The following is a 24,133-nucleotide window of genomic DNA, read 5'->3' on the forward strand; positions in this document are numbered from 1 at the left end:
ACCCAAACATTCCCACAACACTATTGTCTGTTGTGTATACTGGGGGCATAGCCAGATCTAGACCAGATGTTAGAGTTCACTTTGAAAGTATGCTAACTCATTAAGGGCTTTCATGACTTGAGATTAGCTTCGCTTGAACTTGGTATTAGCATGTGTGAGAGTAGGGCTTTATGGGTGCTGGTCATGAGCAGGACATCAAAGGACCGTGCAGCTCCTAATAACAGGCCTGGTCACGATTGTGCCCTGCAATTAACACAGGAGATCCAGCTAATTACCAACCAGGACAATGTCAGAGCAAGGCATGGCATCAAGAGCCAAGATTGATGAAACATGCAAGATAGGAATTGTATCATCATGAAGCAAAAGATAAACACTGTTTTTAACACCAGGTCAGGGCAAGTATATAGGTGAATTTCATCAGACCTCCTGTACATATATCTGGTATTTAATACGACACTTCCTTATGTACTTCAAGTATAGTCGCATAGGTGATAACATATCTGTCCCTGCTGGTGAAATATTGCAGGAAAACTATCATCAATCACATGTCCCTGGATTGGGTTTACCAGTATAGATGTCTGGTGCACCCTCCAACTTACAGGCGGACACACTTCCACTCCTTTTCCCGTCCCCTCTACCACTCCAGACTCCTGACCATGCTCACACCCCAGTGTCACTCATTGTAATGAAAACCTACCTCTGGAATTTCAGCAGAGAGAGAGAAAGAAAGAGAGTAAGAGGAGAGAGTGGGAGAGAGAGAGTGGTAGAAGAGGAATCAGAGAGAGAGGGAGAAAAGAGAAGGAAGAGGAGGATACATATCACAGAGGCGTCTATCAGGAGAGTGAAAAAGAGTGAGAGAGGAATAGAGAGAGAGAAAAGTCTACTTACAAGAGGGGAGTGTGTGTGTGTGTGTGTGGTGGGGAAACACTAGACTCAATTGGGACTTGGGCTGGGACCCCTGTGTTAGTGCATGGAGCAATAGCAAGCCCTTGGGAGGAGCAGAGCACCACCGAGCAAGAAACAGAGTGAGTGAGAGCTTCTGTGAGAAACACAGAGAGAGATAGTGAGAGAACGTGAGCTGTACCCTGTGAAAAACATGCAGACTCTCAGCTGGATCGGTACACTCTTCTTCCTGTTCTATGTTTCCTCTGGAAGTGCAGACGCCAACAGGTAAGTGAGCAATCAATCAATCAATCCTATGTGCTGTAGGAAACGATTGTCAGAGAGATATAAATGTTCATACAGTATAATATAGTTCATGCTGCTGTCATTGTATCTGTTCACTCTGATGCCTGCAGCAGGTGTAAAGCTCAGTGTTTATTGGTATGATTCATCTGGATAGTAGAGCATTCAGTATGGACATTCCACTGCAGGGTCAAGGGAACAGCACTGCAAAAGCAATTGTCACATCCCTATCTAACACTCCTAGCAGCTACTAGCAGACACAGCTGTGTGTTTTAAGTGTTGTAAATGCATTATATTCCACTACTTATACAGTATTATAAACTGGGTGGTTCGAGCCCTGAATGCTGATTGGCTGGCAGTCGTGGTATATCAGACCGTACACCACGGGTATGACAAAACATGTATTTTTACTGCTCTAATTACATTGGTAACCCGTTAATAATAGCAAAAAGGTACCTCTGGGGTTTGTGGTATATGTCCAATATACCATGGCTGAGGGAGTTATCCAGGCACTTCGCGTTGTGTCGTGCTTAAGAACAGCCCTTAGCCATGGTATATTGGCCATATACCACACCTCGTGCCTTATTGCTCAAGTAGAAGTCGCCTCTTATTGAACTGCCATTACCAGTAGCCTGATCCTAATTTTAACTAATGAGACATGTGACATGCTCATTTTAGTAATTTAGCAGCCACTTTTATTCAGGGTGACTCAGTTTAGCTAATGACAATCACAGGCATGTCAATTGGTTTCAATATGTAATAATGGGAAAAGTGGTGTTTTGGTGCAATGCATGCCCTCACTCTCAGGCTGTCTGCGCCTTGGCCAGGGACTATGTGAGGTATGGGGGCTGTGTCAGCTAAATGTTGCTCATGGCACTGTTAATCACCGAAGGACACCTGTCAAACTTAGGGGCCCCTAGCCCTCTCCCCCTGTAGGCTATTCTGGTTGATTTCTACCAGGTCTCAGATTCCTCCAGTCCCCTTGAGCCAGGGCTGATTTGAGGAAGCCATGAGGGGAACGCCAGAATGCCAAATATCTGGGCCATTTGAGTTTGGCACTGGGCTAGAGGTTAGAGGGATCCTCAGATCAGAAGGTTTCCCCAGCCAGGTGTGTGATCCTTGCACTTCAAGCAATGAAAGGGGAAGCAGCAGATTGACATCTCATCCAATTTACAGTAGAAATATATGTGCAATTCAATCACTATGCATATCATTCATTTCCAAAGTGCTGACTTGATGACGGTCACTTTAAGTGCAATCAGAAGAGGGTCATGAAAATGGAGGGAATAGGTTCCTGCTTGAGTTATTCATGAAACTCTAAGGACTTTAAGGAGTGACTGATTAAGTGTAAGTAGAGAGTATAACATGCTCTTTTCCCAATCTGTAACCTACATCCTGTCAGGCTGTCTGCTCTCCATAGAGAGCCCCCTTTTTCTTCCTATAGGAGGGAGCCGGGGGGAATTTGATTTGGCCTGTTAGTTTTCTGTTAGTTGTCTGCAAAGATGCATTTGAGATGCCTATATTAGACTACATGTTGAAGTCAAATGTCACCAAAAAGTAGCCGGGGGATGTGTCCTACAGTGGTTTGCGAAAGTATTAACCCCCCTTGGCATTTTCCGATTTTGTTGCCTTACAACCGGGAATTAAAATAGATTTTTTTTGGGGGGGGGGGGTTGTATAATTTGATTTACACAACATGCCTACCACTTTGAAGATGCAAATATTTTTATTGTGAAACAAACAAGAAATAAGACAAAAAAACAGAACTTGAGCATGCAAAACTTTTAACCCCCCCCCCCCCCCCAAAGTCAATACTTTGCAGAGACACCTTTTGCAGCAATTACAGCTGCAAGTCTCTATATGTCTCTATAAGCTTGGCACATCAGGCCACTGGGATTGTTGCCCATTCTTCAAAGCAAAACTACTCCAGCTCCTTCAAGTTGGATGGGTTCCGCTGGCGTACAGCAATACTTAAGTCATACCACAGATTCTCAATTGGATTGAGGTCTGGTCTTTGACTAGGCCATTCCAAGACATTTAAATGTTTCCCCTTAAACCACTCAAGTGTTGCTTTAGCAGTATTCTTAGCTTCATTTTCCTGCTGGAAGGTGAAGCTCCGTCCCAGTCTCAAATCTCTGGAAGATTGAAACAGGTTTCCCTCAAGAATTTCCTGTATTTAGTGCCATTCTTCAACTCTGACCAGGTTCCTAGTCCCTGCCAATGGAAAAACATCCCCACATCATGATACTGCCACTATGGTGTTCTTGAGGTGTTTGGGTTTGCTTTTTTAAGCTCAATTTTAGTCTCATCTGACCAGAGTACCCCCTTCCATATGTTTGGGCAGTCCCCCACATGCCTTTTGGCGAACACCAAACGTGGTTGCTTATTTTTTTCCTTAAGCAATGGCTTTTTTCTGGCCACTCTTCTATAAAGCCCAGCTCTGTGGAGTGTACGGCTAAAATTGGTCCTACGGACAGATACTCCAATTTCCGCTGTGGAGCTTTGCAGCTCTTTCAGGGTTATCTCTGGTCTCTTTGTTGCCTCTGATTAATGCCCTCCTTGCCTGGTCCGTGAGTTTTGGTGGGGGGCCCTCTCTTGGCAGGTTTGTTATGGTGCCATTTTCTTTCTATTTTTTAATAACGGATTTAATGATGCTTCGTGGGATCTTGAAAGTTTCTGATATTTTTTTATAACCCAACCCTGATCTGTACTTCGCCACAATTTTGTCCCTGACCTGTTTGGAGAGCTCCTTGGTCTTCATGGTGCCGCTTACTTGGTTGTGCCCCTTGCTTAGTGGTGTTGCAGACTCTGGGGCCTTTCAGAACAGGTGTATATCTACTGAGATCATGCGACACTTAGATTGCACACAGGTGGACTTTATTTAATTAATTATGTGACTTCTGAAGGTAATTGGTTGCACCAGATCTTATTTAAGGGCTTCATGGCAGAGTGAATACATATACGCGCACCATTTTCCATTTTTATTTTGGGGAATTTGAATGAAATGAAATCCAAATAGAAATACATTAAAATTACAGGTTGTAATGCAAGAAAATTGGAAAAACGCAAAGTGAGATGAATACTTTTAAAATGCACTGTACTAATCACCCCAATCAACCCCAAACAGGTACCACAAAGTACCCCAACTCGTGACTCCGCCATTTTTGACTCTGACTTGGACTCGACTCGGACTTAGCCATAGGGACTCGTGACTCGATTCGGACTCGAGCACAATGGACTTGGGACTCAACTCTGACTCGAGGTTTAGTGACTAAAACACTGCCCAAAGTAACCCAAATTAACTCCAAACAGGTACCCCAAAGTATGCCAAACAAGCCCAAACATGTCACCCAAAGGACCCCAAACCTGTACCCCAAAAACCTGTACCCCACCCCAAAAAAACAAACAGGTACCCAAAAGTACCACAAAAAGTTATCTTAGGTACATCGCCAGGTTACTGACCTTCTCCCTGTAGGCTGTCTAATCGCTGTTGGTGATCAGGCTTACCACCGCCATGTCGTCAGTAAACCTGATGATGGTGTTCGAGTCTGCGTGGTCACACAGTCGTGTCTGAACAGGGAGTACAGAAGGGGACTAAACACACACCCCTGGGGGGGCCCAGTGTGGCACCTTATCTAAGCTTTTAAAAATAAATAAGGCAATTGTCTGGATGAAGCCTGTGCATTATATTTTATTGGACAATGCACTTGAAATGAAAAAAAGCCTTATTGATCAACATTTGAGCCTCAGGGAATCAGTCAAAGATAATATGTATCTGATTCCCACCTATATTTTCATTGCATTCTCCTGGGTCAGATCAATAAAAGTTGGTGGTACTTTCAGGTACCTGTTTGGGGTTGTTTGAGGTTGCTTGGTATATTTTGGGGCATCTGGGGTTGTTTGGGGTGCTTTGGAGTACCTGTTTAGGGTTGTTTGTCTGGGGGGGGGGGGGTACACTAATTTAGTGATCCAATTCTCTTCTCTATTTGATGCATATTTACTGCAAGTTGTGTTTATTTGGGTATTTGTTTTTATTCTGCAATCCATTATCAAGTTATGATCATGATTCAACTGGCCCTCAAGGAATGGAACCGAAGATCTAACAGGGTAGAGCTGTGTATCACCTATTTCCCCTGTCCTTTATGTGCACAGGCACCGCAGACAAGTCCCCGCTGGTGGCCAACCAGGTGTATGTCGCTTTGGCAGGAGACTAGAGTGTTGCTATGGCTGGAAAAAGAACAGCAAAGGACAATGTGAAGGTAAGCATCTCAACAAAACAAGCTGTGTTTACGTTTAGTCAAAATGTACTGTGCTTGACCTTGTCATGTTGCTTGTTCGTATGGTGAATAGAAATGTATTTGTATAGCTCTGCTCATCAATTTAAGTTTTTCTTTGTTTCGTTGAATGAAAATATTGTATACTGTAAATAGATATTCAATGAATGGAAACCTCAAGTTTAAGAACTCAAATTGTTCTCCACAATAATGGGTTTTCACATGTGTTATTCTTTGTGGCTGGGTACTTTCCTGCACCAGATGAAATATGGACTAAATTACCTCTGGGATAGTAAAACTGGCATGTTTGAACCTCAGTGAACCTGCATAACTCCTCTTATTGCCGCTGGTGGTATTTCTCTCCTTGAATGCTTTACCAGCTCAATGTGAACATGGCTGCAAGCACGGAGAGTGTGTTGGCCCCAACAAATGCAAGTGTTACCAGGGATACACCGGAAAGACGTGCAATCAAGGTCAGTGGGGTAACTAGAGTCAATGGAATGAGGGTCAAGGGTCAGAGAAATGTGAGCCAAAGTGGTCTCTTTATGGAGATCAACTTGCAGCTCAGATTTGTAGCCTGTCTCTGTAGTTATCCCTCTCTACTTCACAAGCCCCTGATACAGTGCCTTGCAAAAGTATTCACCCCCCTTGGCATTTTTCCTATTTTGCTGCATTACAACCTGTAATTTTTATTTTTATGTAATGGACATACACAAACTTGTCAAAATTGGAGAAATGAAATTAAAAATATAACTTGTTTCAAAAAATACAAAAAATGTAAAATCGGAAAAGTGGTGCGTGCATATGTGCTATAAAGCCCCTAAATAAGATCTGGTGCAACCAATTACCTTCAGAAGTCATATAATTAATTAAATAAAGTCCACCTGTGTCAAATCTAAGTGTCACATGATCTCGGCAGATATACACCTGTTCTGAAAGGCCCCAGAGTCTGCAACACCATTAAGCAAGGGGCACAACCAAGCAAAAAGTTGTGGAGAACTACAGATCAGGGTTGTGTTATAAAAAAATTTAAATTAGAAACTTTGAACATCGCACAGAGCATGGACTGGGAAACTGGTCAGAATTGAAGGAATGATGGATGGCGCTAAATACAGGGAAATTCTTGAGGGAAACCTGTTTCAGTCTTCCAGAGATTTGAGACTGGGACGGAGACTTGCATCTGTAATTGCTACAAACGTTGGATCTGCAAAGTATTGACTTTTGGGAGGTGGGGGGGGGGAATAGTTGTGCATGCTCAAGTTTGCTGTTTTTATTTCTTGTTTGTTTCACAATAAAAATATTTGACTTCTTCAAAGGGGTAGGAATGTTGTGTAAATCAAATGATACAAACCCCCCCCAAAAAATCTATTTTAATTCCAGGTTGTAAGGCAACAAAATAGGAAAATGCCAAGGTGGGTGAATACTTTCACAAGGCACTGTAAATCACTTGATCATCCTGTTGATACCTTTAAAGATGCCTCAATATTTCAATACCAAACTATTCATTTTCTGCTATATAGAATACTTAATCTGGAGAAACCTAAAACGTATTCAATATGTTACCCCTGGGACCATGTAAGATATCATGTCCATGGGACAATATTCAAGTTTGATGTCTCTGGTGAAGCCAACATAGACTTATAGAAGCTACAGGTGCATTATTTCTGATTACAAACTAATATAGTATGGCCATGAATATCCCTGAAGTACATAACAGGACGACTGTCTGTCTCTCTGTCCAGATCTGAATGAGTGTGGCCTGAAGCCCCGTCCCTGTGAGCATCGCTGCATGAACACCCATGGCAGCTACATGTGCTACTGCCTCAACGGATACACCCTAATGCCTGATGGCTCCTGTACCAGTGAGTGGGCACTATAACCCCTACTTTACCTGCTTCTATTCACTCAAAAAATGGTGTTAGTTTTATACTGTACCAGTACTGTTTAAGAAGTTCTCTTTTCTGTGTCTGTGTGTGTGTGTGTGTGTGTGTGTGTGTGTGTGTGTGTGTGTGTGTGTGTGTGTGTGTGTGTGTGTGTGTGTGTGTGTGTGTGTGTGTGTGTGTGTGTGTGTGTGTGTGTGTGTATAGACTCCAGGACGTGCTCCCTGGCCCACTGTCAGTATGGCTGTGAGGACGTACAGGGGGAGATTCGTTGTCTCTGCCCGTCTGCAGGTCTGCAGCTGGGGCCGGACGAGAGGACCTGTGTGGGTGAGTACCACCACCTTGGACCACCAACCCTGACACTACAGTATATCATTTCATGAGGAGTTCATGCTGGTTCTCACTGGACCACTTCACCTCATAGATTAGCAGCTACTGAACACAATCAGAAGGGGTCAACATGTTGGAGCTTTGTAAAGCTCTGTGAAGCCTCCATTATGTGGTTTCACATTCCTGCTCCATCTCAAGGCTTCTCACATAAGAACTTAATCTTCTGTAGCAGCCGGTTGGACAAAATGGGGTAGTGTTTCTTCCCACAAAACGAATTGTGTGGATTGGGAACCATTGTCCCATTGTGGTGCTAAACTAAAGTGTCAGTCAGGGATGGTTGACATTAATCAAAATATTTAACCCTATGCTTCAATGTAGAAAACAGAACCTGGTCATTCCATGTTTATTCAAATCTGTCTGTCTTCCTCCCTTCCTTCCTTATGCCTAGATATTGATGAATGTGTAACTGGGATGAACCTGTGCCCATACAACAGACAGTGTGTCAACACATTTGGTAGCTACTACTGCAAGTGCCAGAATGGCTACGATCTGACATATGTTAGTGGGAAATATGACTGTGTAGGTAAGGTATACAATCATTTCACATGCAACAATTTACTTTAAAACAATCTGTGAGGAGATATCAGATCAGTAAATGTATTTTTCAGACAATGACGAGTGTGCGGCGAACACACACAAGTGCAGCCACCATGCAGTCTGTCTGAACACTCAGGGTTCCTACAAGTGCAAGTGCAAGCAAGGCTTCCGTGGCAGTGGCTTCGAATGCTCTGGTGAGACCTGAACAGATTTACTATTCATCAATCATCAGAACATTCTTAGAGTAAAAACCATTTGATATAAAAGTTGTTGATGTACAAGGGGGCCACGATTGGAAGTTTACATACACCTTAGCCAAATACATTTAAACTCAGTTTTTCAAAACTCCTGACATTAAATCCTTTAAAAGAATTCCCTGTCTTGGATCAGTTAGGATCACCACTTTATTTTAAGAATGTGAAATGTCAGAATGATAGAAGAGAGAATGATTTATTTCAGCTTTAATTTCTTTCATCACATTCCCAGTGGGTCAGAAGTTTACATACACTCAATTAGTATTTGGTAGCATTGCCTTTTAATTATTTAATTTGGGTCTATCATTTCGGGTAGCCTTCCACAAGCTTCCTACAATAAGTTGGGTGAATTTTGGCCCATTCCTCCTGACAGAGCTGGTGTAACTGAGTCACACACGCTTTCTCAGTTCTGCCCACACATTTTCAATGGGATTGAGGTCAAGGCTTTGTGATGGCCACTCCAATACCTTGACTTTGTTGTCATTAAGCCACTTTGCCACAACTTTGGAAGTATGCTTGGGGTCATTGTCCATTTGGAAGACCAATTTGCGACCAAGCTTTAACTTTCTGACTGATGTCTTGAGATGTTGCTTCAGTGTATCCACATCATTTTCATTTCTCATGATGCCATCTATTTTGTGAAGTGCACCAGTCTCTCCAGCAGCAAAGCACAACATGATGTTGCCACCCCTGTTCTTCACGGCTGCGATGGTGTTCTTTGGGTTGCAAGCATCCCCCTTTTCCTTCAAACAAAATGATGATCATTATGGCCGAACAGTTCTATTTTTGTTTCATCAGACCAGAGGACATTTCTCCGTGTGCAGTTGCAAATTGTCGTCTGGCTTTTTTTATGGCGGCTTTGGAGCAGTGGCTTCTTCCTTGCTGAGCGGCCTTCCAGGTTATCTCGATATAGGACTCGTTTTACTGTGGATATAGATACTTTTGTATCTGTTTCCTCCAGCATCTTCACAAGGTCCTTTGCTATTGTTCTGGGATTGATTTGCTCTTTTCGCACCAAAGTACGTTCATCTCTAGGAGCCAGAACGTGTCTCCTTCCTGACCGGTATGACGGCTGCGTGGTCCCATGGTGTTCATACTTGCGTACCATTGCTTGTACAGATGAACGTGGTACCTTCAGGCATTCGGAAATTACTCCCAAGGATGAACCAGACTTGTGGAGGTCTTGGATGATTTCTTTTCATTTCCCCATGATGTCAAGCAAAGAGGCACTGAGTTTGAAGTTAGGCCTTGAAATACATCCACAGGTTCACCTCCAATTGACTAAAATGATGTCAATTAGCCTATCAGAAGCTTCTAAAGCCATGACATAATTTTCTGGAATTTTCCAAGCTGTTTAAATGCACACTCAACTTAGTGTATGTAAACTTCTGACCCACTGAAATTGTCATACAGTGAATTATAAGTGAAATAATCTGTCTGTAAACAATTGTTGGAAAAATAACTTGTGTCATGCACAAAGTAGCCTAACCGACTTGCCAAAACTATAGTTTGTTAACAAGAAATGTGTGGAATGGTTGAAAAATGTGCTTTAATGCCTTCAACATGGTGGGTGGGTATGTAAACTTCCGACTTCAGCTGTATATTCAGCTTTTATATCCGATACAAGAGTGAAAAGTCTCTCAGACAGTTATTTCACTATAGCATATTTTAACTGTGCTCTTAAAACATCAGCACCGCCAAAGCCAGTTTCCTGTTTTCAGACAACCCCTGCACTCTACAGATGTTACTCAGGGAGAGCCACTGATTCAAATTACACCTGTGTAAATATCTGCTGTTCTACCGAACCCAGCCATCTGAAAGACAGAGGAAAAGAGAGGCATGTCTGTCTGTCTGTCTGTCTGTCTGTCTGTCTGTCTGTCTGTCTGTCTGTCTGTCTGTCGCAGAGGGGCCACAGTGCACTCTCTGAACCAGGCAGTTGGCACTAGCTGATGTAGCCTAGGTGACATGATAGGTGCGCCATGGCTTTGTGTAAACAAAGATGCCTTTATGTTTTTGTAGTCAAACCCTTTTATCAAAGCTCGTGGGACCAGGGAGACAAAGGCAGTGCAGATGATAATTTCCTCAATGGTGAGATGTGTATGGAATGCAACAAGGCTTTCCACTTCCTCTGTTCGCACCTCGCCCTGCAGCGTCCCCCCCCCCCACCCCCCCACCCCCACCCCCACCTACCACTGTTGCTTTGTGAACTCCCCCTTCCTTCCCTCTCTCATGGCTCAAGGCTGGCTACATTCTATCCGCACCACACACAGCTTCATCTGCCATGTAGAAGTCAGCATGAAACCATTTTAGACTTTGCAAGTACATACAGTATATATGGCTGAAGCTGGCTGTCATGCTTCCCATGCATGGAGTGTGATATTCCTGTCTGTTGTCCTACTCTATGTGCTCATCTTTCATGTCTATGACAACACGTTTACACAAAATAAACACATGTATTTCAATGAACAAGGTAAGTCTAATTAATTTTTTAGTCATATCCCAGCTTACCAATTTACTTAGGGTTATGCCGAGCTATTTGTTTTTTAAATTATGCGAGAAAAACAATACTTAAACATGCTTATTTGTATAATGAATATGAGTTTGGGGGGGCTAAAATGATTCAATATTACAGCATTAAACCTCATTTAAAGCATGTCAGACAAAAGTTATACATACACCTGAACTGGTTCTCCAGTTGGTTAGTAAGAATGGTTCACCCCTTGGTAAGAATGGCTCACCCCTTGGTAAGAATGGCTCACCCCTTGGTAAGAATGGCTCACCCCTTGGAAGGAATGGCTCACCCCTTGGTAGGAATGGCTCACCCCTTGGTAAGAATGACTCACCCCTTGGAAGGAATGGCTCACCCCTTGGTAGGAATGGCTCACTCCTTGGTAAGAATGGCTGACCCCTTGGTAAGAATGGCTCACCCCTTGGTAAGAATGTCTCACCCCTTGGTAAGAATGTCTCACCCCTTGGTAAGAATGGCTCACTCCTTGGTAAGAATGGCTCACCCCTTGGTAAGAATGGCTCACTCCTTGTTAAAAAATGGCCTGAAAATGGAACCTTTTTCAAAATATCGCCTTTTTTAAATGATCTTTGTTAATTATATTATGAATAGGAAAAATGGAGTTATGTCACATGTGCAGCTAACAAAAATATATGGAAATGTTTGTTCTATCCAAACTTACAACCAACTGATTGCAGCATTACAGGAAAAATGGAGAAGGTTAGTGGAAGGGGAACTTGTTTGTCTGCCCTTTATTAAAGACAAACAAAAATATTGTCATGAATAGAAAAGTAAACCAGTTTCATTTACGGACCAAAATGTTGACATCAGTGCCATAGAGGTTGCAAAAAAGTTGGGAAGAATTTCAATATGCCGATTCCATATCACATGGTTTATGAATTTAAATACAAAACAACGCTTAAGTTTTTCTATTTAAATTATTATACAAAATTCTTGCCACCAACAGAATGTTATGTGTAAGGGGAATACAACCATCTCAGCTCTGCAGATTTAGCTGCAAAGAGATAGAATCAATAGATGAATTATTCATTAAAAGATGTAAAAACAACATTTATTTTTGTCCATTCATTGGTGGGTGGGCCAATAGAAAATAGTATTATATAAAGACAACAAGGTAAGTCATTAAGAAAAATTCCCATGACATACTCTCTGACATGTTTTGGCTTTAAAAACAATAATGGCTTTATAAACTATAATGGCTGTATAAACACAGGATTTATGCCTAAACTCTGGTATAACTGCATCAGATTCCACCTGTGATTGTAGTTCCAGAGGTCTGACCTGGTTCTTCTTCCTGCAGCTATCCCAGACTCCCCAGTGAGGCCCAGACTGCCAGGAAAGCTGGACAACGAGCAGATCAAGAACGTCATCCCCGAGCCCCAGGTGACCGTCCCCCCTCAGATACGCATGCAGCCCTTCGACTACGATGGCGAGACCTACATCGGTGGTTCAGAGAAGGTGGGCCAGGTGGACTTCACTAATGTAGGGGAGGAGGAAGAGGAGGAAGAGGAAGCAGATGTGGACAACCAACTCAATCCAAGAGGAGATGTTTTCAGTAAGCCTCATTTCCCTATCTCCACCCCACCAATCCCCCTATTTATTTCCATCGTGGGTGGTCCCAAATCTGATTACACCAACACTGATCATATGGATTTTTACACACCATTACTGCTGTGGTGGTGTGTAGCACTCATCGTTACTCAGAAACACTGTCCCCCAGTTGCGTCACCTAAATAGGAATGGCAAGAACTTTGTGATGTATACTCTTCTTTTCACTCAGTTATATTTAGGGTTACAGATGTTCTATGGCCGCATAGAACACTAAACAGGATGCTCTCAAACACATCTCTACCAGTCAAAGTTAGGTTAGATCACAGGGTTTTTGCTCTATGCTCTGTTCTGTGAGGGTTAGTGTAGCCTACAACGACCCTATGACCCTGCTGCCCATCTGTCTACTCTTTCTATTAGCTACCCCCATGCCTTCACAGAGACCCACAGTATATCCTCTCTGGGCATCTTTTACAGATGTCTCAAGACAGGGGGAATTTATGGAGTCTAAGGTCTGGCCTAATTACAGCCCTGACTCTACATTTCTCTGGCCGGCTGGCCTCAGGTTTCTTGGCCTTGCTTGAAGGAAGTCTTATCTATCTGTCCTATGTATCTCTTGTCAACAGCCAGGGAGTTAAACTCATCGCCGTTGTTAAAATGAAGGGTACTATTTATTAGGTGTCTTTGACGTAAACCTGAGGTATACAATAAAATCTATATTGCTTATCAAACACAGTTCTACATGATATACACATTTATGCATGCACACATGTCTAGGAAACTATGTATAAACAACATCTGAGCTTTTATTTTTATCTATAGGAGTCATATGGTCCACTGTCACTTGACAGTTTTATTCAGAGACAGCAAGGACTGGGGAGTGTTTGGATTCCTTTAAAGATCCACGGTTAGCTGGACTAAACGTATGGATTGAGTCGCTTCTGTCTCTAACCTTGTTTAAGACATCTCAAAGCTGCAATGTGATGTCAGTCTGTCAGGCAGTGTAAGCTTGAGGATTACCATTCCACAATAAAAGGTCAGTTCTAAGCCCTGGATCTGAGTGTGTGTCAGGATTCAGCCTGTTGCTTCATGTTCTGGGCACTGAGTAGGTCTATGGCTTAGATTGAAAAGCTAATTCTCAGTAAGCAGCAGGGTTGGGCTCAAATTAAATTGAGAATGCCTCAAATTCTAGTTCAATTCTTGAATTTGAATTGAAGTAGTACATTTTGAACTAAAATAAATCCAATTTAATTCAGTGAAATTCAATAAAATTCCAATCCCTCTTCTATTCTGTATATAGGTGTAGTCTATACAAATATAAATATTCTACATACTGTAAATCATTAAGCATGTCATTATATACGTGCATATCATTTTGGGGGAAACTGTTGAAATGAATGTTCAAGGAAAACATAACAAAACCTGTTTGCAAATATTCTAAGTAATTATATTTCATTAATCACTTAAATTCTGTTAAATTTGAGGGAAATACAACATTTCCCTCAAGATGCCTTTAAAAAGAAGTCAAATAAATGCAATGGTTGGTGGAAATAAAATTAGATATTCTAAGCATTAAAGTTAAAGGAGTATATGAACATTGATTTTAGAGAAATGTGATATATTCTTTGGTATCTGGCAATGTGACCTGTCAGATTCAGTTAAAGGGTCATGTTCTATGGCTGAGTGGAATTTCTTTGAAATGCACTGAATTAAATTCTACTTCCTGTCACTCAAACTCTAATTCTACATCCTGTGGAGTATGTCCAATTACATTTGAATTTCAACTCATGAGTTGAATGGGAGTCAAATCCAAAATGTTTAATTGAGCCCAACCCTGGTAAGCAGAGAATGGCCTCTTTCACATATTAGATTCACATGTTGTAAATACAACACATCCTGTGAGGTATAAATAGCCAATGTGGTTGGAAGACAAGACAACAACACATTAGCTTACGCTAGAAGAGCTCCAACCCTAAATAAGATGTAGCAGAGAGTGAATATATTCAAACATGGAGTTTAACTAAGTTACTGTTAAATGCATTAGTGTAAAGTACTTAAGTAAAAATACTTTAAAGTACTACTTAAGTTTTTTTGGGGGTATTTATATTTATTTTGAATGCTTAGCGGGACAGGAAAATTGACAAATTCACGCCCTTATCAAGATAACACATGGTCATCCCTACTGCCTCTGGTTTGGCAGACTCACTAAACACAAATTAGTATTTTGTAAATAAGTGTTCCCCTGACTATCCATAAATTCTAAAAACATGAAAATGGTATTAAGCAATCTGCTTAACTTAATATAAGGAATTGTAAGTGATTTACATTTTTACTTTTGATACTTAAGTATATTTTAGCAATTACATTTACTTTTGATACTTAAGTATATTTAAAACTGAATACATTTAGACTTTTACTCAAGTAGTATTTTACTGGCTGACACTTGAGTAACTTTCTATAAAGGTATCTATACTCTCACTCAAGAATGACAACTTGGTACTTTTTCCACCACTGGTTAAATGCTGTGTGTTAAATGCTGCGTATAGTTCAGTACATGCTCTACGCATGTTGGTTGCTTTAATAAACTACATCTGGTCCTAGTGTTTGAAAGAGTATTCTGTTTCACCCCTGCCATTTGCCATTGGCCATTGAAAGGAAACTAAGGCCAGAAAAACAGCTGTACTGAATACCGGTGTGACAATCCCACACAGCCAAGCCTGGGAAAGAGGTGGATGCACTGAGGCCATCAGTCAAACTGTCAAACAGGATAACTTCTCTAACCTTCTCTGGCCATGGGCTGAAACTGAAAGTTGAAAAGCAAGTAGAAACCCTTGAGAGAAGGTCATTTAATTTGACTTGTGGGAAAGAAATATGTATTTTTTTTAAAAATGTATTTAACTAGGCAAGTCAGTTAAGAACAAATTATTATTTTCAATGACAACAGATTTGTACCTTGTGGATTTGAACTTGCAACCTTGTGGTTATTAGTCCAACGCTCTAACCACTGGGCTACCCTGCCGCCCCAGCATATCATGAGGAACACAGGAGGTTGGGGGCATCTTAATTGGGGAGGACGAGCTGGTGTTAATTGCTGGAGCAGAATGGGTGTAATGGTTTCAAATACATCAAACACAGGTATTGATGCCATTCCATTTGCTCTGTTCCAGCCATTATTATGAGCCGTCCACTGCTGAGGAGACACTGTAGCATAGAGATGAGTATAATGAGGCCAGGATGCAGAAAAGCAATGAAATATGCCTTTCATGCCAAATCGATCATTTTGTGCAGATACAACATATGGCCTCAAAGACAGTGGAGCTTGTAGCTCTTGGGATAAAACACACATGCACATAAGTTGCCTCTGTAGCTATTTGGCTTAGATAGCTAGGATTATTATTATTATTGGCTCTTCATTTTAAGATGAGTGTGGGCAAAGGATCACACGTGATGGTATGCCTCTCAGTGAGACAGTAACAGGGCTGCCTTTCGCCGCTAATGTTGATCTCTTTAAGGAAACAAGTGAGACAGCAGCCTGAGCCTTCGTCAGGATATCTCAAATAGCAAGAGGAGACAGGCCCCAAGACATTCATCAGCTCCATGGAGGAATTCCACTCTGCCGCCATGTGAGCGCCTTGGGATACACACAGCTCTCCTTGCAGAGGGTGCAGAGGCTCCGAGCCTTTTATTATCATCCCCCAGAACAGCTGTTGAGCAAACAGACCTGACTCCCTGACAGAGAGAGTCTGTCATCAGCTCCTCAAATCCCCTCAAACCCCAACCCTCTCTGGCTGGGCAGGTTCAATTAGCAAAGCCGCTGTACATCTGGTTGTCTAGAGCAACTCAGTGAAGGGGGACGTTTGTTGGGAGAGCTTTAAGATGCTTCAGTTATAATATCCTAAATGTCAACAGGGCAGGCTTCCACTTGCAGACTTCCCTGACTGGCTTTTGTTTTATGATGGGAAATCTTTCCACAGCATAATCATCTGGATGGTCTTCATGGACCACATATTTTCAGAAGAATGCTTGGAACTGAAATGGCATGTTTTGATAGAGCTATATTAAGCATTCATAACTGTTTAGACAAGGTTATACCTACACACTAATTAAGGTGGTTAATATCCTGTTTCAGTATGTCTTGTCTTATGTCTTGCCTTTTTGTGCTTTCAGTGGAAGTGAACTACATTATCTTGACATTTGACGGACCATATTATAACAGAGTTCTCTCTTTCCCAAAGCAGATCCAGAGGACTTTGAGTCGGTATTTGGTCCTCCAACAGAAGTCAAAGAGATTGAAATAACTCCAGCCCAGGAAGGTAATCCTTGGTTTAGTTGTTGACATAAAGGTGGGTAAGAAATAATACCTTCCTAATTACTGGGAATCGTTGACATCTGACTGTGCCTTCCAGAGTTCTTCATGGACTGCAACTTTGATCAGGGTGCTTGTGAGTGGGTGCAGGACAAGGACGACAACGTCGACTGGAGCGTGTCCTACCATGAAAACGGTACATATCATAATGCTAATGGGGCATTAATAGTATTTCTGCCTCCTATATTTGCCATGTAAATGCATATAGGTTTATACAATGACCGATAAGGTAAATAAATACTTCCAGAAATGGCTCTTTGCTGTGCTTAATCTAAGCATTCCCAAATAGCTGTTAGTCATACGCTAACGACTATCACTGATCAGCCTGTGTCCACTCCCTGATCCCTAACCTCCAGGTATGGAGTATTACATGGCTATGAGAGGTCTTCTGGGGGAGAAGAATGACCAGGCTAGGCTAAAGCTGCTCCTTAGTGACCGGGCCAAACAGGGAAGCTTCTGCCTCACCTTCAACTACTGCGTCACTGGAAAACAGGTGGGCTCGCTGCGAGTGCTGCTGAACAACAATGCCTACCCGGTGTGGGAGCAGAGCCGCAGCCAAGACCAGGACTGGCAGACAGAACTGCTCACTGTGGCCTGGAAGAACCAGGCCCCGGAATCTGTAAGTTAGCATTCCATTCAAACACCTAGAGTGATAAAGGACACATAGAATGCTGACAATGTCAGCAGATAATGGTACAGTGCATTCAGAAAGTATTCAGACCCCTTCTTACGTTACAGCGATAAAATTGGTTGAATTAATTGTTTTCCTCATCTACACCCAATACCCCATAACGACAAATTGTAAACAGGTTTTTAGGATTTTTGCTAATTTATTTTTAAAAATCAACAGCAATACCTATTTTACATACAGTACCAGTCAAAAGTTTGGACACACCTACTTATTCAATGTTTTTTCTTTATTTTTTACTATTTTAAAGATTGTAGAATAATAGGGAAGACATCAAAACTATGAAACAACACATGGAATCATGTACTAACCAAAAAAGTATATATATATTTGAGATTCTTCAAAGTAGCCACCCTTTGCCTTGATGACAGCTTTGCACACTCTTGGCATTCTCTCAACCAGAGAATTCTTTGTAAATAAGAATTTGTAGTCACCTGGAATGCATTTCAATTAACAGGTGTGCTTTGTTAAAAGTTCATTTGTGGAATGTCTTTCCTTCTTAATGAGTTTGAGCCAATCAGTTGTGTTGTGACAAGGTAGGGTGGTATACAGAATACAGCCCTATTTGGTAAAAGACCAAGTCCATATTATGGCAAGAACAGCTCAAATAAGCAAAGAGAAACAACAGCCTGTCGTTACTTTAAGACATGAAGGTCTGTCAATCCGGAAAATGTCAAGAAGAGGATAAGAGGATAAGTTCATTAGAATTAACTGCACCTCAGATTGCAGCCCAAATAAATGCTTCACAGAGTTCAAGTAACAGACACATCTCAACATCAACTGTTCACAGGACACTGCGTGAATCAGGCCTTCGTGGTTGAATTGCTGCAAAGAAACCACTACTAAAGGACACCAATAAGAAGAGACTTGATTGGGCCAAGAAACATGAGCAATGGACATTAGACCGGTGGGAATCTGTTATTTGGTCTGACCAATCCAAATTTGAGATTTTTGGTTCCAACCTCCGTGAGACGCAGAGAAGTTGAACAGATGATCTGTGTGTGTGTGGTTCCCACCATGGAGCATGGAGGAGGAGGTGTGGTGGTGCTTTAGTGGTGACACTCTGTGACTGATTTAGAATTCAAGGCGCACTTAACCAGCATGGCTACTACAGCATTCTGCAGCGATACGCCATTCCATCTGGTTTGTGCTTAGTGGGACTATCCGGACAATGAACCAACACACCTCCAGGCTGTGTAAGGGCTATTTGACCAAGGAGAGGGATGGAGTGCTGCACCAGATGACCTGGCCACAACAATCACCCAACATCAACTCAATTTTTTTATTTTATTTTACCTTTATTTAACTAGGCAAGTCAGTTAAGAACAAATTCTTATTTTCAATGACGGCCTAGGAACAGTGGGTTAACTGCCTGTTCAGGGGCAGAACGACAAGATACAGATTTGTACCTTGTCAGCTGGGGGATTTGAACTTGCAACTTTTTTTGTCCAATGCTCTAACCACTAGGCTACCCTGCCGCCAACAAGTGCTCAGCATATGTGGGAACTCCTTCAAGACTGTTGGAAAAGCATTCCTCATTAAGTTGGTTGAGAGAATGCCAAGAGTATGCAAAGCGTGTCATCAAGGCAAAGGGTGGTTACTTTGAATAATCTAAAATCAGATATATTTTGATTTGTTTAACACTTTTTTGGTTACTACATGATTCCATGTGTTATTTCATGGTTTTGATGTCTTTACTATTACTCTACAATGTAGAAAATGGTACAAATAAAGAAAAACCCTTGAATGGATAGGTGTTTCCAAACTTTTGACTGGTACTGTAAGGGTTCAGACCCGTTGCTATGAGATTCGAAATTGAGATGTTTCTACAACTTGGAGTCCACCTGTGGTAAATTCAATTGATTGGACATGATTTGGAAAGGCACACACCTGCCTATTTAGGAACCCACAGTTGACAGTGCATGTCAGAGCAAAAACCAAGCCATGAGGTTGCAGTAATGGTCCGACCTCCAAGACAGGATTGTGTCAGCATAGAAGGTTCCCAAGAACATAGTGGCCCCCATCTTTCTTAAATGGAAGAAGTTTGGAACCAGAGCTGCCCCCCGGCCAAACTAAGCAATCGGGGGAGAAGAATCCGATGGTCACTCTGACAGAGCTCCAGAGTTCCTCTGTGGAGATGGGAGAACCTTCCAGAAGGACAACCATCTCTGCACCAATCAGGCCTTTATGGTACAGTGTCCAGACGGAAGCCACTCCTCAGTAAAAGACTCAACAGCCCGCTTGGAGTTTGCCAAAAGGCACCTAAAAGACTATCAAACCATGAAAAACAAGATTCTCTGGTCTGATGAAACCAAGATTGAACTCTTTGTCCTGAATGCCAAGCGTCACGTTGGGAGGAAACCTAGCACCATCCCTACAGTGAAGAATGGTGGTGGCTGCATCATGCTGTGGGGATGTTTTTCAGCAGCAGGGACTGGGAGACGAGTCAGTATCGAGGTAAAGATGAATGGAGCAAAGTACCGAGAGATCTTTGATGAAAACCTGCTCAGGACCTCTGACTGGGGTAGCCGGTTCACCTTCCAACAGGACAACAACCCTAAGTACACAGCCAAGACAACTTGAACCTGATTGAACATCTCTGGAGAGACCTGAAAATAGCTGTGCAGCTCCCCATCCAACCTGACAGAGCTTGAGCGGATCTGCAGAGAAGAACGGGATAAACTCCCTAAATACAGGTGTGCCAAGCTTGTAGCCTCATACCCAAGAAGATTTGAGGCTTTAATCACGGCCAAAAGGTGCTTCAACAAAGTACTGAGTAAAGGGTCTGAATACTTATGTACAGTGGAAGTCGTAAGTTTACATACACCTTATCCAAATACATTTAAACTCAGTTTTTCACCATTGCTGACATTTAATCCTAGTCAAAAGTCCCTGTCTTAGGTCAGTTAGGATCATCCTTTTATTTTAAGAATGTGAAATGTCAGAATAATAGAAGAGAGAATGATTTCTTTCAGCTTTCATTTCTTTCATCACATTCCCAGTGGGTCAGAAGTTTACATACACTCAATTAGTATTTGGTAGCATTGCCTTTTAATTGTTTAATTTGGGTCTATCATTTCGGGTAGCCTTCCACAAGCTTCCCACAATAAGTTGGGTGAATTTTGGCCCATTCCTCCTGACAGAGCTGGTGTAACTGAGTCACACACGCTTTCACAGTTCTGCCCACACATTTTCAATGGGATTGAGGTCAAGGCTTTGTGATGGCCACTCCAATACCTTGTCATTGTTGTCATTAAGCCACTTTGCCACAACTTTGGAAGTATGCTTGAGGTCATTGTCCATTTGGAAGACCCATTTGCGACCAAGCTTTATAACGTCCTGACTGATGTCTTGATATGTTGCTTCAATATATCCACACAATTTTCATCCCTCATGATGCCATCTATTTTGTGAAGTGCACCAGTCCCTCCTGCAGAAAAGCACCCCCACAACATGATGCTGCCACCCCCATGCTTCATGGTTGGGATGGTGTTCTTTGGCTTGCAAGCCTCCCCCTCTTTCATCCAAACATAATGATGGTCATTATGGCCAAACAGTTCTATTTTTGTTTCATCAGACCAGAGGACATTTCTCCTAAAGTACGATCTTTGTCCCCATGTGCAGTTGCAAACCGTAGTCTTGGTTTTTATGGTGGTTTTGGAGCAGTGGCTTCTTCCTTGCTGAGCGGCCTTTCAGGTTATGTCGATATAGGACTCGTTTTAATGTGGATAGAGATACTTTTGTACCTGTTTCCTCCAGCATTTTTACAAGGTCCTTTTCTGTTATTCCGGGATTGATTTGCACTTTTCACACCAAAGTACGTTCATCTCTAGAAGACAGACCGCATCTCCTTCCTGAGCGGTATCACAGCTGCATGGTCCCATGGTGTTTATACTTGCGTACTATTGTTTGTAGAGATGGATGTGGTACCTTCAAGCGTTTGGAAATTGCTCCCAAGGATGAACTAAACTTGTGGAGGTCTACAATTCTATTTTTGATGTCTTGGCTTATTTCTTTAGATTTTCCCATGGTGTCAAGCAAAGAGCCACTGAGTTTGAAGGTAGGACTTAAAATAGATCCACAGGTACACATCCAATTGACTCAAATTATGTCAATTAGCCTATCAGAAGCTTCTAAAGTCATGACATAATTTTCTGGAATGTTCCAAGCTGTTTAAAGGCACAGTCTACTTAGTGTATGTAAACTTCTGACCCTTTGGAATTGTGATACAGTGAGTGATAAGTGAAATAATCTGTCTGTAAACAATTGTTGGAAAAATTACTTGTTTCATGCACAAAGTAGATGTCCTGACCGACTTGCCAAAACTATAGTTCGTTAACAAGAAATTTGTGGAGTGGTTGAAAAAACTAGTTTTAATGACTCCACCCTAAGTGTATGTAAACTTCTGACTTCAACTACAAATGTACATATTTTGGATTGTATATTTCTGCTTTGTCACTCTGGGGTATTGTGTGAGATTGATGAGGGAAAAAACTATTCAAGAAATTTTAGAATAAGGCTGTGACGTAACAAAATGTGGAAAAAGTCAAGGGGTCTGAATACTTTACCAATGCACTGTATGTTCTACGACTGCCTGTATTTACTAGCACAATGTTTAGAGAGGTTGGTCATTTAATCACCACACTTGCCAATATGACCACTGCCGATGCAAACAAGTTACACTACACAAGTCCCAATTTCCAAAACACCTCATCAACATCTTTGCTCTCAACCTGCAGATCATCTTTGAAGCTGAGCGTGGGAATGGCGTTCGGGGAGAGATTGGGCTGGACAACGTGGTGCTGACCTCAGGCTCCTGTCAAGAGGAAGACTCTGCCATCTTTTAAACTGCTCAATTCAGTGACACTGTAGAATCAGTCCACTTTGTTTGACACACAGCTCAGAGGCAGAGCAGAAGTCTCTACCTTTAGTCTGCTCCTTTCAGAGAACAAGCACACATCTTCATAATCCCAAACTAAGGGTGTATTGTTCTGTACTGTATGTGCAACAATTATTGTTCAGCTGTCCACATTGGAAAGTGTTGCATAAGGGTTTGAGCAATGGTGGATGGGATGTGGAGGGATTTCTGCACGTTTCCAAGGCTCTGCTTTTGAAATGTTCTGTTAATTTGAGCCACCAAGACAAAGAGTAACGTCCACAAATAAATGATCCGACACATATATACAGTGCGGATTTCAATGTTCACAAATACTTTTCATTTTATTCAATTATTTTCACATTAAATATCATGTTTTTTATATGTGAGAATATGGCATGTCTCCAAAATGTCTACAAAAAAACAAAATTGTGTTGCTTTTTATTTTTTAAGTGATAGAGAAATACTGCAGGTAGCTGCAATATAGACTTGTAGTTATGTGAAATCAAAATATGAATATTAGATTAATCAAGAAGTCTTCACTTGAAGGTTACTTGGTTTTTAAGATCATATTATGTGTATGTAACAATGAATAAACTGCTGTAAATTGCGCTTTCATATCGTAATACATAAAACATGTTTTTATAAGGACTCTGTCCATATTTCATTCTAATGGTATTTGCTTGTGGTCACCAGCTGCTTGTCTATGAGGCCATGTATACTAAAATGGTCACAACCTCTCACACACCAAGCTTGATCTGTCATAACTGCTAGATATTAGTGAGCGATTAACCAACATTTCTGTTATTTGTAGGTTTTTAAACAACTAATTATTGATGTCGGTTCAGTTATTTGAATTCCAGTTCTTAAAAAAAAAATCTGTGAGCTAGATGCAGTTTCTCTACAGATAAATCAGATTAAACTACAACTGTGCGATGTAGTAGGGAGTTGTAGTTTACAACTGGCCAATTTTCAACATAGTTTCGCACAGAAAACATGGTATTTAACTACAATGACCATAATCCATTGAGCCCGCCTACTTGTCTCTTCTGTGTGGAGCAGACACATAGATGGAGAGAAGAGAGAATGCATGATTGAGAGGGATAGAAAGCAGTTGCTTTGCGGGGAAGGGTTAGAAAGCAGTTGCTTCACAAGGTATTTCTACCAACTATTAAGTCATTAATAGTTGGTATTCAGCAGTCATAAAAGTATGCCTTATTTACTATGAACTACTAAAATAGTGATTTTGTCAGACAGTATAGGCAGCAGCTCTATTCATGGGTTGCATGTTTTTTCACAATATTGTTTTTAACGTTATTGTTTTGGACTGAGTATTCTACTCAATGAGCACTGATGAAGATTTCATCAAAAGTGCATTATAGTGCTACCGAGGGGTGCATCGGTCTAAGGCAATGCATCTGGTGCAGGAGGCATCACTACAGTCCCTGGTTTGAATCCAGGGTGTATCACATCCTGCCGTGATTGGGAGTCCCAATCATAGCTGGTTGTGATACTGCCTAGAATCAAACCAGGGTTTGTAGTGACGCCTCTAACACTGAGATGCAGTGCATTAGACCACTGTGCCACTCGGGAGCCCCATGACATGAC

General features: G+C 41.7%; 1 protein-coding gene across 3 annotated transcripts; it reads left to right on the forward strand.

Moving 5' to 3' along the window:
* Nucleotides 1–742: 742 nt before the first annotated feature.
* On the forward strand, nucleotides 743–23,176 carry egfl6 (EGF-like-domain, multiple 6). 3 transcript variants are annotated; one of them, XM_064976100.1, is made up of 13 exons: nucleotides 743–1,170; nucleotides 5,338–5,444; nucleotides 5,840–5,932; nucleotides 7,202–7,321; nucleotides 7,547–7,666; nucleotides 8,118–8,252; nucleotides 8,338–8,460; nucleotides 10,540–10,608; nucleotides 12,348–12,602; nucleotides 16,831–16,908; nucleotides 17,002–17,097; nucleotides 17,318–17,580; nucleotides 22,389–23,176. In XM_064976100.1, exons 1-13 carry the CDS (start codon nucleotides 1,097–1,099, stop codon nucleotides 22,494–22,496), a joined length of 1,641 nt encoding a protein of 546 aa, XP_064832172.1. In that variant the 5' UTR covers nucleotides 743–1,096; the 3' UTR covers nucleotides 22,497–23,176. The 3 variants fall into 3 exon arrangements, with proteins under 3 accessions (XP_064832172.1, XP_064832173.1, XP_064832174.1); XM_064976101.1 differs by having other exon boundaries at nucleotides 16,834–16,908; XM_064976102.1 differs by lacking the exon at nucleotides 10,540–10,608.
* The last annotated feature ends 957 nt before the right edge of the window (nucleotides 23,177–24,133 follow it).

This window comes from Oncorhynchus masou, chromosome 10 (assembly GCF_036934945.1).
Source record: "Oncorhynchus masou masou isolate Uvic2021 chromosome 10, UVic_Omas_1.1, whole genome shotgun sequence".
Classification (NCBI taxonomy): Eukaryota; Metazoa; Chordata; class Actinopteri; order Salmoniformes; family Salmonidae; genus Oncorhynchus; species Oncorhynchus masou.

What these genes read in the sequence shown, in the direction of transcription:
- egfl6 (XM_064976100.1), top strand. Translation starts at nt 1,097, where the DNA reads ATGCAGACTCTCAGCTGGATCGGTACACTCTTCTTCCTGTTCTATGTT. An exon ending in GGAAGTGCAGACGCCAACAG is followed by an intron (nt 1,171 to 5,337) that starts GTAAGTGAGCAA and finishes TTATGTGCACAG; the next exon opens with GCACCGCAGACAAGTCCCCG. An exon ending in GCCTGATGGCTCCTGTACCA is followed by an intron (nt 7,322 to 7,546) that starts GTGAGTGGGCAC and finishes GTGTGTGTATAG; the next exon opens with ACTCCAGGACGTGCTCCCTG.